The sequence below is a fragment of the Patiria miniata genome, unplaced genomic scaffold (genome assembly GCF_015706575.1).
Source record: "Patiria miniata isolate m_02_andy unplaced genomic scaffold, ASM1570657v1 HiC_scaffold_29, whole genome shotgun sequence".
Taxonomy (NCBI): domain Eukaryota; kingdom Metazoa; phylum Echinodermata; class Asteroidea; order Valvatida; family Asterinidae; genus Patiria; species Patiria miniata.
This window is the reverse complement of record NW_024037068.1, coordinates 11,754,760-11,773,857: the sequence shown is the minus strand read 5'-3', so window position 1 is coordinate 11,773,857 and position 19,098 is coordinate 11,754,760. Positions and strand designations below refer to the sequence as shown.

Here is a 19,098-nt window from a genome sequence, read left to right as displayed (position 1 = left end):
TAGAGGGCGCTATATGTAATGAATATTCATTCTATGTAAGTAAGTAACAAATCATGTCAGGCCTTTCATAGAAACATTGACTTACTCGATCTATTCTTATTTTTGATTAGTCCACCTGTGCCGTGACCATGACGACACCTTGTTTATGGTGAAAGCGTGGAGTAAGGGATACCGGTTTGTTTACGGAAGTAGTGTTGGCTAAGTTTGTGTTTTGCACGCGTTTTTGGTTCACTGCAGTCAGTTTTTGCAGTAATTTTTGAGACAAAATGGCAGCGCATTTTAGTGCAAATCAGGTAGGAAACAAGTTTATGGGCTTGATTTGAACATTATGAAATTAAAAAAACAAATAAGTGCCCAGTTAACTGGGGATAAAAATGGAAGTAAATTTCGCAAGAAAAGTAGAAAATCGAGTCGACCCAAATCTGATTTTTTTTTTTTCATAATTTTTCTAAAAATAGGCCTACGTGATTTCTTACTTTTTGTTTCAATCTTATCGGTTATCCAACTTTTTTTTTACTTGAAGTATAGCTGGGGCCCATAGGCTTACACTAATTTCTCTTTCTTATTCATGGCTTTGAAGGATTTATTTTAAAGGGAAGTGCAATTAGTCACTGCAATATTAAACATTCTATTACAAATTCTCTCGATGGACGACTTCCATAAAAATAGAAGCAGGTGTTTTTTTTTATGTCAAACAACTCGACCGTTGAGACGGGTCCTACCGGTTGAGACAATTAACTCGACCGTTGAGACAACTCGACCGTTGAGACAACTCCACCCTTGAGACAACTCCACCCTTGAGACAACTCCACCCTTGAGACAACTCCACCCTTAAGACAACTCGACTCGGGACAATTCGACCGTTGCGACAACTCGGGACAACTTTACCATTGACACAAAAAACAAGTCGACTCTCTGGAAAAGCAACGCCGTGCCTTAGGTCAAATGTATGACAATAGGCCTAATTGCAATCAAACTGAAGCCATTTTACAAGTGGACTTTGCATTGGAGACAACAACGACTGTGCGAGCGGCGCGCGTGGTATTTTCCACGTAGCTAGAGTGCCCGTGAATGTTTGGGAATTTGCTAAATTAAATAAACTAAAATAAGCCAACCCCGTCCAGCAACACCAGCCCCATCAACCCGGCCCGATCCGACCGAGCCAAGCAGGCTACCCCCAACCTGTACTCAACACTCGTGGCTGGACACGGCAACAAAATCCCCATGGCAAATTTTTTTTTTTGGTGTTTCCCCATCCCGAACCCGACCGCCAAATGCTCTCGGTAACAGGTCATCTCGTACCTTGGGCAACTCGTACCTTGGACAACTCGTACCTTCAACTCGACGTCATTATACCGAGTCGTACCTTGGACAACTCGTACCTTCGGCAAGTCGTACCTTCAGTTAAGACGACTCGTGCCATCACGCGTAGGTCAAGTCGTACCGTCAGTCAGGATAATGATCCGAGGCTGAATAAAGTGGACCGTAACTCATTGAAAGTGGACTGCTTATTTAAAATAAAGGCGAATCTCTTTTTGGTATGGGCTCTCTTTCCCCCCAAAAGAGGAATTTATTTAGCGCGAAGCCGGCCGCAGCAGGTTACACGCAGTGTGCGCGGCATGCACAGGCCCACGCGGTACGTTTGCGGTCAACTCGCGGTAGCCATCCGTGCAAAGTGACACGGTTCTTGCGCCGCGCTGACCGGTTAATAATAATATGGACGTCTGTGCACGGTGACATTTTTGATGCAGTCTGCCGTTACATTTAGAGACTTGGGCTACGTGCAAATATTAAGGAACTGATGTTTTTATCCAAGATTCACGTCTTACCATCATTTTTGCAATGTATGACCATCATTGAGATGATATATATGAAGAAAAAAGTGGCGTCAGGTTGCAACATTTTTACTATTATTGATCCCTATAATCGCCTAAACTACTTTTTTTTATACGGAATATACATGTAATTCCATTAACAACAGAATGGCAGTGCCGCGCGCGCCGCGCAGGCCGGCCGCTTCCGAGTCACCGGCATCGGTACCGCGCACAACCGACCGCTGCTCGCGCCCTCGGAGGCCGGCCCGGCAGTCAATTTCATTGCCCTTCGGCAGGCCCAACGCGGAAAATCACGCTGCCTGGCAAAGCCATTAGATCTTGAATGTGGTTCTGTGGGATAAAAATAACTTTGACTTGAAAAGAATCGTATCGTTTCGGAGTCAAGGAACCACACACTGTTCATACTAAGTCACGCACGTACTACTTTTTATTCCGATGGTACGAGTCGTCTTAATTGAAGGTACGAGATGTCCAAGGTACGAGTTGTCCAAGGTACGAGATGTCCAAGGTACGAGTTGTCCAAGGTACGAGTTGACCAAGGTACGAGTTGCCCAAGGTACGAGTTGACTCGAAAGCATGCTCTCTAGACTCATTCTCTCTCAGCTTGGAAAACCCCAGCATATTGGGAGTCCCGGCCGAGCCAAACCCAATTGTATCCCGTCAAGCAACCCCAACCCAATGATCAAACCCGAAAACGGTGAAAAAATCCCCGGTATAGGGCCTACTATTTATGAAAATTCCCTACTAAACTATCCCCAGAAAAATTGCGAGTTGACTTGTCTCAATGCAAACGGGTGACTTGTCTCAACGGACGACTTGTCTTTCCATTTACTGCACATACGGTCGAGTTGTCCTGAGTCGAGTTGTCTCAACGGTCCAGTTGTCTGACCATCGTTTGTTTACGTAGTGGCTAGCTTGAGAAACTCCAGCTGACATGCTCATTAGGAATTCACATGTGACTTCCTGATGAGCATGTCAGCTGGAGTTACTCAGCTACGTAGTGGGCCATCGTTACGGCAGAACGCGATTTCAACTGCTATCGTCATGGAATTGCAAAATCACCATCGTGAATCTATCTGACATTTGTAACTACATATACCACCAGAATGCTTCGGTAGCTCGAGTGGTTAAACACTCGGAGATGGGGATCCGGGTTCAAATCCGTTGCCACGCTGTAAATGCGTTTTATTAAAAATAATTATAGGCCTAATACATGTAGTTTCCTTTAATCTCATGTTTTTAATCAAATCGTTCTTTTTATTTGTAATTTACCAACATCCTAGTACTTGTATTTCATAAACATTTGGTACTTTTGTTTTCCAATGTTTGCAACTGTTGTATTCCCTTTTACTTTTTTTAGGCAAAAATAGCAGTGTAGTATTCAAGCCTGTCATATTAAAGTCTTTTTATAAAGCCAATCACAAGTAACAGGATGAACAATGACAAAGGACTGCTTTTGTAACAGTTCATTTGAAAAGCTAGTGACTTGACTTGAGATTGAAGGACTTGTGATGGACTTGTGATGGACTTGTGATGGACTTGTGATGGACTTGTGATGGACTTGTGGAGGACTTGTGGAGGACTTGTGATGGACATGTGATGGACTTGTGATGGACTTGTGATGGACTTGCAGGGACTCGAATACAACATTGCAAAACAGTCCATAACAATTTGAATGAAGCCTATAAAAAAAGGAACCATAATTATTTTCACTAATATGCAGTGTACTTTCCTATTGCATTTACAGTACGAGCAAGCGTTTGACAGCAAGAGACTCCAAAATTGGCAGCTCCCACATACATATAAAGAGGTGAGACTGATGAATTGGATCTATACTTTCTTTCTCTGTCCAATCCAGGAGATCAAAGACCAGGGCCCAATTTCACGGCGCTGCTAAGCACACGATTTGTCTATTTCATGGAGACCGTAAGCATAAGGAGACCGTAAGCATAAGCACAGCAAAAGGCACGCTTACTTCAGAGGAAAAATTTGCTCAACTTAGTGACGTACATGTAACAATAGAAATCTCCATGCATGCAGCGCCCGTTAGCACTTTCTGCTATGTAAGCACAACTTTTCTGCTAACTGGTAAGCAGCCCTGGGCCCAATTTTAAGGTGCTGCTTAGCACACATTTTTCTGCTAACATATAACAGTGCCTCCATCTATTTCACTGAGATCTTATCTCCCCCCGCCCTTTCCCCATCTATTTCGCGGAGACCAGAGGGTATCGATCAGGTTGGCGTAGCGACCCACATATGTTCCTACGTTCCTCGCCTTCCACTGCTCCACTGATCGAGTCCAAGTCCTTGACTTGAGTGATACAACTCTCAATGTAGAAAATCTTTTGAGGCAATACATCCATTCAAAATTGTTATTAGTCAAATATAACACTTTCATTGATAATCTGGGTTTCATTAACATCCCCCACAATATTCATTCAAGAAAACATCCTACTGAGAGTTCCAAATTTGCAGACTACATGCTAATTGTTTGAGCTCCTTTTTCATCCAGAGGCCGTCGCGTTATGAGGGCTTCACCCAAATCATCGCCAACGACCGGGGTCACCTCCTGGAAGGGGTGCCCAAGTCCACGGAGAACCCATGGGGGAAGTTTGTGGGCACCTGGGACATGCCCCTCAATGTTCCCGGCAACGTGACCACGTTCATGGCCCGCTCGGACCCGGCTGCCAGGACCATCGTCCGGGGACGGATGGAGCATGCAGAGTTCATGAGGCAGGCCGCTGGCTCCCCCGTCAAGCAAGCCCAAAAGGTGAGTTGATCGACTGACAAGTCAGACAGAAACAAGGGAGCAACTCTTTTAAACCATGGAAGGGTTCCATTCTGTTTGGGTCTTGGCCTTGATGACAGAGTTGGTATTATCATAAGTCATCGCATCAGTGCAACAAGGTTGTGACTCGATTCTGTAACAAAGTCGTATCGCTTGCCAATACGCGTTTTCACGTAATACGGGTTTCACGTAATACGCGTTTCGCGTACATGACGTCCCACGCCATTTTAGAAGATATGACCTTGTTGCACGGACACAGCGAAGTTGTCTTTAAACAAACTTTCTTGATCCTGATCGGTCAATCCGTGGTGAATACGCTCCGTGCAACAAGGTCATATCTCGCGTATCGCGACGTCCATTGACTTTGTGTGTACATCTGGGTTATTTTAAGCGAGATACGACCTTTTGACATTGAAACTCACGTTTCACGTACATGACGTCCCACGCCATTTTAGGAGATACGACCTTGTTGCGCGCACACAACAAAGTTGTTTTCAAGCAAACTTCCTCGATCCTGATTGGTTGATCCATGGCAACGAGAGTGTGGTATTATCCCAGATACCACGGTCCATATCGCGCTCCGCGCATCACGCTATTCTAAGATGCGCAAACCATTCCTCTTGAATGAACACACGATAGGATAATCATCAACAAATTTGTGTACAGTGTGCGTATTCCATCTGTACTGTTTGTCAAGCTTGCTTGAAGATAAAATCATTAACTGCCCCTCGAAAGCACAATTTACGCCCCTCTCGCAACATTAAAACTGTTCCCCTCTCAAGATGGAAAATTTGCCTTTAAAAAAAAAATAGTGCTCCTCACGTGAATAAAATGGTCACCGAACTGGCCATCAATAGCAACAGTGATAAAAAAAGTTCCCTTTGCAAAGGCCCAACTAGTCAAATTCAAGGGCGAACCCAGAGAGGGTACTGCTGGGGGTGTGCCGGAGGCCGAAGGGCTCTCTCAAGTGAAAAATTACCTTACATTGTATTTGAGAACAATACGGCTATATTGAGACCATTTCAGGAATAGCCTACACTGTAATTTTTGGAGTAAGGGAATTCAGATTTTTAAAACTTTTAATGCAAACATTTGTAAAAGTGTATCTCAAATTCAATGTTGTGAGTCAATTTTTTTTCTGTGTAACATGTATTCCTTGCAAGATGAACGCAAATAGTTTCACAAAGTTTTCTCCTCTTCCACATCAATAAAAGATGCCTTTTTTCTGAACAAGTGCACCTATTTGGTGATGCCCCCCCCCTCCCCCCCCCCCCAGTTTGAAAAGCGTTCCACACCCGCTTACAGAGAATACATGAATTCAGCCAGTGTCGTCAGCGTATTTATCTTCTTTGTTTCTCCTGCTTTCTCCAGGCACCAAGTCCCAGGAAGGCCTCTCCCAGTCCACCCAAGACCCCTCCTCCTTCTAAATCACCTCAAGACAGACCCCACAGACCATCGCCGGCAGAAAACGTGGAAAACACCTCCGCTTCTCCAAGACCGGCATCGAAATCGCCGCGACCAGAGGCAAATTAACACATTTCTTTTGCATAAATCCACCTGACCAAGTCCAGAAATTGTTAACCGTCGTAAATAGAAGTGTGAATAAGGAGGAAAGAAATCATGGACAGAATGTTGCATGCGGACGCCACTTTTTTCATCATATAATATCACCTCATTGAAGGTCAGTCATTGCAAAATTGTTGAAAAGACACATGAATCTGGGACTGAGAAACGTTTCCAATTTTCTTAGGAAATACTTTGAAAAATGCACTCAATTCACACGATTCACAATGCAGTGCGCCACCAAGAGTTTGCCATGGAGATTCCATATTTCAAGTTTACGGTCGACAAAACACGGCCCTTTTGAATAAGTGTCAGTAGACAACTTGAGCTAGTTTGTTATAGATTGAGGCATAGCGTTCTGCCGCCATACAAAAAACACCATATGTGATGCAATCAAGCTACATGAGTCGTTTGTCGGGAACTTTCATTTGGGGATACAGGCAAAAATAGGGCCACTTCATCACATCACTTCATCACATCTCTTGATGTTTCAACTTCCATAATTTTTCAACTAAAGATGGTATCAGCATGCGGTTTTCACAGCAGCAATGCTGAGATTGTGCTCTTTTCAAATCTGTACTAAAAAAAATTTGACCGGGGTCGACAAACGACTCATTTAGCTTGATCGCATCACATATTAGTGATCACAAGAAAAAAGGGCAAATATATACTCCAATCATAGGCTTACGAAACTACTGGTCGGACAAACTAACAATTTCAAATGTCCTTCACTGCGAAATTGTCGACCATCTCCCACAATGCACTGGGAACAATTAACTCTCCATCGCAAACTCTTGATTATGCACTGCATAATGTGAATCGCCCAAATTCTCCGTGGACTTTGCACACAACCAAAGAAGCGGCGTCTGGATACTACATTCTTTCCAAAATCTTTATAGTTATAATAAATGTCGACAGCAAATGGAATTAGAGTCTATTTATGCTGTCAGTTCTGACCACAGTCTCTGCTTGAAATGGAATAAAAACTTGTGTACATGTACTTGCTACAAATATACAGGCCAGGTCATTCAAGGCAAAGGCTGTCCACGTTAAGTACACGGAGGATGTTTATTTGAATAGCTTGAATTATCTTGCCTGATAATAAATTCATTCATTCTTTTTTTTATAAAACTCCTTTAAAATAGTTTAATACTAATGCATAATTGGTTCAAGATTCAAACCTTTTATCATTTTTTTTTGTACAGGCCACAAAAAAAAAGTAAATAAGGCCAAAACAAAAAAAATATTCGGTCTCTGGTCAGACCAAAGTTCCGGAATTGACGCGGCCACGTGGCTCTGTTTTTCTTGGATTGTACAGACAAGGTGGGTACTATTTTGCTTTTTTGGCATCCTCATGTACACTGGTGTCCTCCATAATTTGCCTTGGTGCTTTCTATCATTTGCCTTGGTGCAATTTCCCATTCCTTGGTGCTCTCTGGTAAAAAAAAATTGAGGAGGTGCGGAAATAGAGGGTGCTGTTGGAGCTACCGCGGAACATTTTGGGAAAAAAAAAAAGATCAACGCGCATGATTAATATCGACGCGCGCGCTGACCAGAGACCGACTTATTTTTTTTTTTGCCTAACCAAAAGAACTGCCACGCAGGCATCTACTTTATGATATGTATTTCTAGGAACTTAATTGACTCTTCTAAGTGAGTATTCAGTTTTAAATACCATGTGTGTAGTGTCCGTGAGCTATTTGGGGGTAATGTATGTTATTTTGCGGTATTCAAATGCTTGATTTAAATTGTCGTGTAAATAAAAAGAGTAGTATCAAAGTCATTTGATTGGCTGATATTCCATTGATTTAGATGTTTCATTTGGATTATGGAAGGTTTGTGCTGTACGATTCAAGACGTTGTGTATTGGATTCGCAATAATCACGAGGGCGTTATGAGGACGTCCAGTGAACAGCCCTTTTGTCCACGACAAGGAAAATAATGTTCAAGAAGGGAAAAACGGGGAGGGGAAATAAGCCTTTTCGGAGTTCCAACTGCGCATTCATAACCTATGACAACGCGCATTGTTTGTCTCAAATGGCCTTTGACATCATCGCGCTACTGACTTTACAAAAAGGCTGTTTGTGCATTGTGGGTACTGTCAAAGGGCATTTGAGACAAACAATGTGCGTTGTCACAGGTTACGAATGCGCGCAGTTGGAACTCCGAAGAGGCTTATTATTAGAATGTGCGCAATTAACCATCATCATTTCTATTTTAATAACGTCCATTTTTCCCATGCTGCGGGGTGAGCAGGCGCGGTTCTACGGGGAGGCTAGGGGGGGGGGCTATAGCCCCCCCAAAATTTTGTCTAGCCCCCTCAAAAATAAATTCCGTAAAAAAAAAAATTGCATTAGCAAAAAGAAGGATTGTGATAAACATGCGAACGGTCTCCCCCTAAAGAAGAAATAGCCGTTACAAGGGTGCATTAGTTAATATAGTGTGAATGATTTTAGGATTTTATTGGCGCTCCCCATTGAAAATATGGCATTTCTGCTGTAGTAAGCTCAACTTTTCCGCTGTTAAGCAGTGCCATGAAATTGATCCCAGGTGTTCATCAAATGCTACACCTGAGCAGGTGTTTATCAAATTCTACACCTGTACAGGTGTTTAACAAATTCTACACCTGTGCAGGTGTTCATCTAATTCTATACCTGTACAGGTGTTCTTCGAATTCTACACCTGTACAGGTGTTCATCAAATTTTACACCTGTACAGGTGTTTATAATCTACACCTGTGCAGGTGTTCATCGAATTTTACACCTGTACAGGTGTTTATAATCTACACCTGTGCAGGTGTTTATCGAATTCTACACCTGTGCAGGTGTTCATCTAATTCTACACCTGTACAGGTGTTTATCAATGCCCTAGGCATGCTGACTTTTTCCCTCTAATAAATGCACTACAGAAAAAGCAGGATGTGCCTCGCCATATTTTTTGTCATCACAAAACCCCAGAAAAAGGGCTCAGTTGTAGTCTCTATAAATGAATGAACTCCATTTTCATCAACAAGAAAAATACAGCCTTTATTCTTGGCCAACAGCGTGTTTTCCACTGAAACAGAGGGTCCGTTATTCATCCAGGAAAAGAAACCCTCAGGTTAGAAGTCTGTTCAACTCTGACATGAGGCTGGATTTCTCGATGGTCTCCCATGTCCTCCCTGCGTAGTGAAACCTGCAAATGTCAGAAAATAACGGTCTTTCAATATCAAAGAGACAGAACACCATACGGAGGAGTACAGCTTGAGCTCACAGAGTCCAGGCGCAGATCCAGGGAAAACCCCCCCCCCCCCCCCCCCTTGCGAAAATTCCTGGATCCGACCCTGGTGTCTGTTCACTTTTCAGGAAAGTCTTGGTTTCCTTACAAAATAATTAAGATAAAAATGGAATAAATGCAGAATCTCTACACTCAGATAAACAGTTTTTTTTTATTTGTAGTGTGAGGACTTTAAAGGGAATGTACATCATTGACTTTAGCTGTAATTTTCAGAAACGAACTATTTGAGGGGTTAGTATAGATCAAATATTGGTACACTGACATGTTTGAGGTTTTGTGTTCGAAAATGCTGGAAAAACCAAGAAAAACACAAATGGTGGAGTAATCTGGTTCCCTGATAGTCAGGTGGCTTAGATTTAATTTTCGACAAGATCGTGACCGACTGGTCCAAAGCACCAAACTTGGCAGATAGATTCTTATAGCCCTAGAGAAGATATTTAGAAGGGGTGACACCTGAAATTCTTTCGGGAAGAGTCCCTAATTTGCATAAATCGTTAATCCCTGTCGTGTAATATATTTATTCCCATATTTGGGTATATTTCTATTTTTTTATTTTGTTGAAATTTGTATTTTGGGGATTCTACTTACATATCTTTACTTAAATGACATTTTCCAAAGCATATAAGTGACTGAATAATTATGAGGACATAGTAACGATCCAAAATGGCTACTATTATGCCCTAAAATTGCGCGCATTTACCTTGTCTCCAGATAGCATCAATTAGTTTTGCCAAACATCAGCACTGATGAACTTCAAATTCACCAAGTAGCTTACTGGTACAGTTTCCCTAATAAAGCCTTATGAAAAATCATATGAACAATGATAACATTGTGATATTTAGCCCAGAAAACAAAAACTGGGAAAAAACGAGGTGTCCATAAATTAGGCTAACAAGTAGGTGAAGGGTTGCCTAACATGGGAGACTGGAACAAGTTCAAGGAAATTCCCAAACTTATTGTTGAGAAAACGTTTTGGCCTAGACAAAATTATTGTAAACAACAATAATCTTTTATTTGGGGGGATTTCGTTGAACATGTTCAAGTCCCCACGTTACCCTTCCCGTAGTAGCCAAATTTAAGGACACCACATTTTCTCCCCTTTTTTTGTCTTTTGGGCTAAACATCAAGATGTTATCAATGTTCACATGATTTCCCACTTATTTTTGTTAAGGTAACTATGCCAGTAAGTAGCTTTGTGAATTTGAAGCTCATCAATTCCCACGTTTGGCGCGTTAAATGCACGTAACTTTAGGGTAAAATAGTAGCAATTTCGGTTCTTTACTATGTCCTCCTAATTTTTCCCGATGCACAGTAGCATACACGAGTCCTGTTTATTACGTCACAATTTACTGTGTTTTGTTTGCTGCCCGCAACGACGATTTTACACGGTTGCACGTTCGGGTTGAAACTAGACCTGAAAAACAGCTCTCAAAAGTACCTTTTGTACTCATTTCATGACAGAAACAATAGTGGTTTTTATTTCATAACACCTTAGGCTACATATACCCGAAAAATGACGGAAATGTCTTCGAGCATTCCACAACCTCTTTAACATTTGCCTGTCCACTACAACAAATGCGATCAAAAGTTCAACTCAATTGAGGATCAGTCACTTTTAATCTGGCAAACATTGATTCATTTTGGAGATTTTATATATTTTAGGGGGAGTGTGTGGCCTAGTGGTTAGGATTCGTGACTCGTGATCAGAGGGTCCGGGGTTCGAATCCAGCCGCTGGCCATATATTGTGTCCTTGGGCAAGGCACTTCACCCCCACTTGCCCCTCTCCACCCAGGAGTATAAATGGGTACCGACATTAGCTGGGGAGTAATCCTGCGATGGACTGGCATCCCATTCAGGGGGAGTAGAAATATTCTCAGTCGTTTCATGCCAAGGAAACCGGAGATAAACACCGGCCTGATGAGCCACATTGGCTCGGGACAGACTTTAAAAACAATATATATATTTGAAACAATCTATAACACCGAAAAGTAATATAAGCTGTAAAAAGAAAAATTGAGGGAATAGATAATGTGCCTGGCTGATTTTATACAGCCGTTTCAGAGGCCCGGACGCTGTTAATGGCCCGAGCTGAAGGCGAAGGACATTGTTAAAGACCAGTTCTAAAAGTACTTGTATAATACTGGCCAAGCACATATATTTATTCCCATTCATAAAAACCTTTGAGTCACAAAGTAAAAAGTCAAATACAAATTTCTAAGGATTTTGTTCAACAAGTTTTTTTACTTCATGTTTTTTTGAAACACCCCTCTTGCTATGTTATGGTATTTGCCTCTTGCCAGTAGTCGTAAACATCTCCTTATATGGATATCGGCACGCCTGTGGAACAAACTGTGCGATGTCGGCTGGTGCAAGTGTAAATTTAGGACTCCTGAAATACGGACTCATTGGTATAGTATTGCCCAAGTTTAACCAATAAAAGGGTATTAAAAAGGGACCAGATTTCATAGGAGTCCAAATTTCATGTGACACCGGAACAGGCTCTCGACCAATAGAATGGGTAAACTGTCTTTTAGTTATTTAAACACTCCCCAACACCCCCTCTGCCTAAAAGCCAGAAGCAAAACAAAAGCCACTGATGGGAGCATCTATTACAAGTCCATTAAACTATTGACCGATCTTCAAGATGAAGGAATATTTGAAGGGCAATAAATTGTCACCATCAAAAAATTTGTTGACAAAAAAACCTGACCAGTTCTTTTCAGTTAGCGGAGAGGTGTGAGTGAGGAACTACTGGCAGCACCGTAGATCTGGTTCCGGAAAGACTTGACGAGGAGGTCCACACTGGGATGGCCTTGATATGAGACCGGTAACAGACTCAGCAAGCTTGACTGATCTGATGAAGTGAAAAGAAAAAGATTCATACAGCATTGCAACATGTTTACATTAAAAACCCTTAATTGTCATTCACTGTCGGTCATCAAAAAGAACCGCATTGGTGCGCAGATTACTTGGATAAGATGCACAGATTATAACATTTCTTGGGCGGTTGCCAGGGACCGCCCCGTGCAGGTTAAAAAAAAAAAAAAAAAAAACATTAAAGGTATTTAAACAACATTTGCAAACGTCAAAAAACAAACCTACCAAATTTTATTAAATCTTGATGAAGTGAATAATAATCTCAAGCACCATGTGAAATCTTAACACCTGGTGTGATGTCATTTCAAGAAAAGTGGAATTTTTGTATCAATTTCCAACGATGGTCGGCTGACCATCGTTAGGAAAAAAACAGCAAACACAAATGCTATATATTACCTGTAAGTAGAGAAAAACAGATTATCTGTACATAAGAACCATAACAAGTAGATCTGGCAGACTCTAAAGAAAACGACTTAAGACACACGTGAGACAACAGGAAGAAAATCCTGAAGATCACCAAGCTTACCATCAGTGGATGAATTGCAGGAGAGAGTGAATGATTTTCTGTTTTTCTCTTTTTTTTTTAATTTTTAACGGAAGCTTACCATCAGTGGATGAATTGCAGGAGAGAATGGATGATTTTGTATTTTCTATTTTTTTATATTTTAATGGAAGCTTACCATCAGTGGATGAATTGCAGGAGAGAGTGAATGATTTACTGTTTTTCTCTTTTTTTTTCATTTTTAATGGAAGCTTACCATCAGTGGATGAATTGCAGTAGAGAGTGGATGATTTTCTATTTTCAATTTTTTTTATTTTAATGGAAGCTTACCATCAGTGGATAAATTGCAGAAGAGAGTGGATGATTTTCTATTTTCTATTTTATTTCATTTTTAATGGAAGCTTACTATCAGTGGATAAATTGCAGAAGAGAGTGGATGATTTTCTACTTTCTATATTTTTTTAAGTTTAATGGAAGCTTTCTATCAGTGGATGAATTGCAGAAGAGAGTGGATGATTTTCTATTTTCTATTTTTTGAATTTTAATGGAAACTTACCATCAGAGCATGAATGCTCAGAGGCCGCGCGTGTCCAGATGTGGCAGAACAAACAAGTTGACATCAAGCGGCAGGTTTTTTAGGATTCAAACCAGGCATCAGTTTGGTGTGGGACAAAGATGCTGTACCTGTGTAAATGCAAGGACATAAGCCATAAGCCCCAGCCGCTTCGCACGAGGGCAACAATTAACAGGTCTCCCAACAAGTTCATCACAAGTCAGCCATATAAACTGAAAGCAATTGAGGTAAAGTGTTCTACTTGTGAGTAGAATTGAAAGCAATGAAATAATCAAGTTTACACCAGTCTGCTCGGGTGACGTCATCATGGGTCATGTGACATTTCATGGAACATGTTAGTACACATAAACACGCAAAAGAAATCATAATGCGGAAAATCCTATATATGCTCTATTTATGAAACAGAAGATCTAGTTTTCTTTTCTTTTTTTAAGCTTCTTTTCTTCTTTTCATATGCTAAAAAAGAACTTTGTCGTATTTATGTAGAACTGGAAAGTGGTCGGTTTTCTCTCATGCTTCAATGTGTCTTGCATTTTGATTTGTGCATGTCGATATACTAGCACGATGTCGTCATTAAGTTGGAACCTTGACTTGTCTTAACTTATTCTTTAAAATGTTTATAGTGATAGAAACGTGCTACTTTTGTAGCACGTTTCCGACGCAATACTTAAATGAACATCTTCATCCCTTAAAAATTTGTTAAAGAGCCATTTTCCCTTGAAATTACTGTTTACTAAATTTTCACGGATTTTTCAACATATTAAGAGTCCGTGAAAACACCCTTTAAGAAGGTCCTTTGTTTACCCATGGAGACAGACTGAGTGTACCGTTATGTATAACCAATGATAATCCTCAGTGGACAGTGTCATTAAAAAAACGTGAAAATACCCTTACAGGATTAGTCCTATAAGCCTCATGTAAATGTCCGTGAAACATCTAGGATTCTTTTCATGGAGAAATTGTAATGAATTTTTAACGGATGAAGATGTTCATAGTATTTCCACTGAAAAAAAACATACAACTACATGCACATGAAGTACAAAGTTACAAATTAAATTCAAAGTAAATAACTTTTCTCCCATGTGTGTAAAACGACTAACACATACTGTATGGACTGTGACAAGTCTAAAAAAAATTCCTAAAAATAGCACAATACCCTGTGTAGGGAAATTCCCAGATGAGAAATAATACGATATAGTACATATTGCACACGCACCGCGGTAACTTCCCAGTACAGCATTACTAATCTCATTTCCCAGTTCTGTGAACTATGGTGTGCAGCGTGCGTGGCTCCATGTTATTTTCACGGTTATTTTTGAGAGGATAAATAAAAGGTAAGTTACAAACACATGAAGATGTACAATAAAGTTACATGTCCCATGCTAGCTTACATGTACATGAAAGATAATTGGGTCACATTCCAGAAATTTGGGGGTCCAAAAGTGTGCGTTTTTCTGTGTCCATTTTAGTACACATGACCTATAAATTTGCCAAAAGTATCATTCAAATTAACTTCACACCATTGTTTCATTTGTTTGGCAGGGGGGGGGGTACTTTGCTCACTCTTCGAGACAGCTAAAAAAATGTGTTAAAAAATCTTACACATGTCAGATGTAACAGGGACACACAAAATGGACCTCAAATTTATGGAATGACCCAATTGTTTTTCCAGTCATGATGAAAGGTCTGTATACCTGTATGGCGCCTTTCAAATTATCCTATTTAGTACATTTTGGAATGCACAAACTCAGATAATTATAAGCAGTTGTACATTGACAATATCATTGATGAGGATGTAGTAAGTTGAGTTCATGAGCCAGAGTAAAAGTGGAAATGTGGCTCATGTACATTGCAGAGAGCAAAGGAAAAGACCAGAACAATTTTTAGATTTTTTTTGAGAGTTTTTTTTTTCTTGAAAGCTGGGCTCCATTTACATCATGTACATGTACATGTACATGTAAATCATCTCTCTTTTCTGAATATTTTGTAAACCCTTCATGTAAAAATGAAATAAAAATATTTTCAAAAAAGACTTCACGTCACACTTATACCGGCTGATGAAGCAGTATGAACCCATACTGAAACAGAGTTCACTGATTTTTGTGACGAGTCGAGTCAAGCCATTTTAAAGATGTCACTCGAGTCAAGTCGAGTCATTAGGCCAAAAAAAAAAAGTCTCCGGTTTCTGGTATGCGCGCGCGTCGCCGTAGCCATGCGCGTCGGCAAAATGAAAAAGTTTTTTTTTTCAATGAAAGATGATGTCTCAAAACCGCCAAACTCACTGGTTTGCCTGGAATCCTGGTGCTGCACAATTTTAACGTGTTTTTAGATTGGGTTATGGTCGAGAATAAGCTTTATGTGGCCTCTCTGGAATCCCATATATTTGCACTAAGTTTAGTCAGGCACCATTTGCAGTCATCAGCTGACATTTGAAGCAAAAAAATCAGGTAAAAAAAAAAAAGCGCGTCGCCGCGCCACTTTTGGGGAAAGCTCCATACCAGAAACCGGAGACTTTTTTTTTTGGCCTTAGGTAAAGAAGGTCGAGTAGAGTCGAGTCGAGTCACAGTGTGTAGTCGAGTCAAGTCAATGGAGTCGAGTCGAGTCAAGTATTAAAGCTCGAGTCAATTTGAGTCACAAATATTTGAACAATATACAATAAATAAACAGAAGAGAGAAGTCATTTTTGGGGCTTTTTTAATTTTACATTCGGGCTATTGCATGTGGTGACACCACATTAGACTCTTAATGAAAATAAAAAGTAGGTGCCAGCTGATTGCCATTCAACTAATAGGGACACTGATCAAACCACGTCTACATTTTTCGCGAACATTCTAAATTGACGTGAACAAAACCAGCATCCGCGTATGGAGTCATTGCAAATATTTTTCACAAAGTTTTGCTTTTATTTTTTGGACTCGAGTCTTATTAGTTTTCCTTGAGTCGAGTCGAGTCATTCTGATGAGGGACTCAAGTTGAGTCAAGTCATTTGCTCGCAGTGACTCAAGTTGAGTCAAGTCATTTGCCCTCGAGAGTCGAGTCACCAAAAATTGTGACTCGAGTCGAGTCATTGACTCAAGTCATTACAACTCTTTACTGAAGCACAGTTTTCAGATCTCTTAAAGGCAAAGAGGAAGACAATGTTTGTAAAAATCAATTTCTTCGGTCAACAGATTTCAAGATGGCCGAAGTGACCACAGAAGATGTCCTGGACAAGATCAGTCAGGGTCACCTGGAGTGCACAATTTGCATCCAACGGTTCAACCGTCCCAAAATCCTCGACTGTCTCCACAGCTTTTGCCTTGGATGCCTTGAGGATTACAAACGCACCCAATATCCATCAAGCCCTAAACTTCCATGCCCACTCTGCCGAAAGGAAACTGTCCTACCCGACAACGGAATTGCTGGTCTTTCCAACTACTTCGCCATGACTGCACTGGTCGAGGAATTCACGCACCAGGAAAACCTTGTGAAGAGGCAAAAGTCAAGGATAGTGTGCGAGGTTTGTGAAGATGACGAGGCAATTTCCAGATGCACAGACTGCAAAGAGTACCTGTGCTGCGAGTGCCAGAGAGCACACCAAAGAGCAGTGAAGACGAAGAAGCATGAGATTGCCACCCTGGATGATCTGCGGTCGGGGAAGGCAACCTTCAAGAGCAAGATGCGAGATGAGGTACCTAAGTGCAAGAAGCACACTAACCAAGAGGTGTGCTTCTTCTGCAATACCTGTAAGGTCTTGATCTGTGCTGTCTGCACCGCTCTAGACCACTGCAAACCATCTCATACCTACGAGGACATCGAGGAAGCAGAGATGTCATTCCGAGACAAGGCCAAGAGTCTGCTGTCGAAAGCAAAGGACAGCAGGCGCAAGTTCCTTGTGGCAAAGAATTTCGTCGACAGTGCATCCCAAAGACTTGAACTGATGCTTGCCGACACCTCAGCTGACATCTCACAGAGAGCGGATGAGGAGGTTGTGAGGATACGAGAGATGGAGGCCAGCTTAAAGGAAGATGCTGCCAAAATCGGACAAGAGAAAGCGGAGTTGTTGAAAAATGCCCAGGAGTCTTTCTCCGAGAACCTGAAGTGGACACAAGGCACCTTGGAGATGGCTGAGGCCGTTTTGGATCAGTCCAGCCGTTTTGAGCTCCTGGAGTTGATGGAGAAACTTCTCTGCAACTTGAACGATATCAACGAGTTGGATGTTCCATGCCCAGAGCAAAATCTGTCCCCCTTCCTCGCATTCAAACCAGTACCAGTGAAGAAAGTTGCACTTGGGAAGCTTCTCCTGAAAGAGAAGTGGTCTTTGAAGGCGCACTTTGATGGCAAGGTCACTTCTGGCGAGGTCACAAAGGGGTATCGGTTCAAAATGGCTGCCAGCATTGCAACTTTCACCAACAGCGACATAATTGTTGCAGATTTTGAAGACTACAAACTCCATCTTTTCACTCCACAAGGCCAACTGAAGTTTGAATTTGTGGGACCCGGGGACCAACCCGAAGGGCAACTGTTCAATCCATATGACCTTGCCGTGACTCAAGATAACAAGTTGGTGGTCATTGATAATTTGCTCGTGAAAGTCTATGATGCACCTGACACACAACATATCAAGTTCCTGTTCAGCTTCACACCACCTTCGGAGTCAGACGGCAATGAAACAGGAAGTGATCTCTCCTGCATTGCAGTTGACGAAAAGAACCGCATCGCAGTTGGCGATGCAAAGAGAAAAATCATCTCTCTACACGAGATAGACGGCTCCCTGATCAGCAAAGTACCAGCCGAGCTGCTGGACAGACGTCTTTCCATAAGCAACAAGGAGCGACTCATCTTCAGCAATTATCAGAAAGCCAAGTTGGTTTGCATCGACTTCGACGGACAGGAGGTGTTCTGTGTAGATACCGTCGTTGACGGTAAACAGCTGAAGCCAGCCGGGATGTGCTGCGATCGTCACGGCGATATCTTTATCGTTCTCCACGCCAGCGACGAGCATGGAGCCGGGGAGATCCACCGCTACAGTGCGGAGGGGGCCTACATGGGACGCATCGCTGCTGGTCTGAGGAATCCGCTGGGATTGACACACACTCCGGCTGGTGAACTTGCAGTTGCTGATATGCTTTCGGTGAAGATTTACCATAAAGATTGACAGAAATAACAATATCTAGGGATGCAGTCTCTCTTTTTTTTGCTGTATCCCGACCAGGCCTGTCACCACTACTGTACATCAGGAGGACGGCATAGTACCCACTACCATAAAAATACAAAATACATACGGATGGCTTTTTTCTCGCCAAGGGGGGCCCGGCCCTCCAGGCCCCCCTTGGCGACGGGCCTGATCCCGACATACTTGTTCAATCCGCACTTGGTCCCTCATACAAAAAGTAAAGTCTGTCACAAGCCATTGTGGCCCATCATGCTGGCGTTTATCTCCAGTGTTCTTCGCACAAATTGACGAAGAATTTCTATTCCACCCCTAGATCAGATGCCAGATGACTCCCCAGCTAATCCTGGTACCCATTTATACTCCTGGGTGGAGAGAGGAAAGTGAGGGTAAAGTGGCTTGCCCAAGGACACAACATACTGTGCACTTACTGATGCTCTCCAGGTGCGGTTTTATGGGGTGGGGGGGCATTATCCCCCCCCCCCAAACAAATTTGCCCAACGCTGATCGGCCGATCAGCGTTGGAAATT

General features: G+C 41.9%; 2 protein-coding genes and 1 long non-coding RNA gene across 3 annotated transcripts; 2 read left to right on the top strand and 1 right to left on the bottom strand.

Annotated features, from left to right (window-relative positions):
• The first annotated feature begins 140 nt into the window (after positions 1-140).
• Positions 141-6,337, top strand: LOC119735588 (protein Flattop homolog). The gene is made up of 4 exons (XM_038209351.1): positions 141-293; positions 3,583-3,645; positions 4,348-4,605; positions 5,995-6,337. Exons 1-4 carry the CDS (start codon positions 267-269, stop codon positions 6,154-6,156), a joined length of 510 nt encoding a protein of 169 aa, XP_038065279.1. The 5' UTR covers positions 141-266; the 3' UTR covers positions 6,157-6,337.
• A 2,777-nt stretch (positions 6,338-9,114) lies between these two features.
• LOC119736259 lies at positions 9,115-13,583 on the bottom strand. The gene is made up of 3 exons (XR_005272299.1): positions 13,399-13,583; positions 12,174-12,317; positions 9,115-9,360 (listed from the first exon to the last, which is right to left on the bottom strand). It is a non-coding gene; the product is annotated as an uncharacterized LOC119736259 (long non-coding RNA).
• A 2,903-nt stretch (positions 13,584-16,486) lies between these two features.
• On the top strand, positions 16,487-18,648 carry LOC119735527 (E3 ubiquitin-protein ligase TRIM71-like). The gene has a single exon (XM_038209264.1). The coding sequence runs from the start codon at positions 16,595-16,597 to the stop codon at positions 18,551-18,553; it is 1,959 nt and encodes a 652-aa protein (XP_038065192.1). The 5' UTR covers positions 16,487-16,594; the 3' UTR covers positions 18,554-18,648.
• The last annotated feature ends 450 nt before the right edge of the window (positions 18,649-19,098 follow it).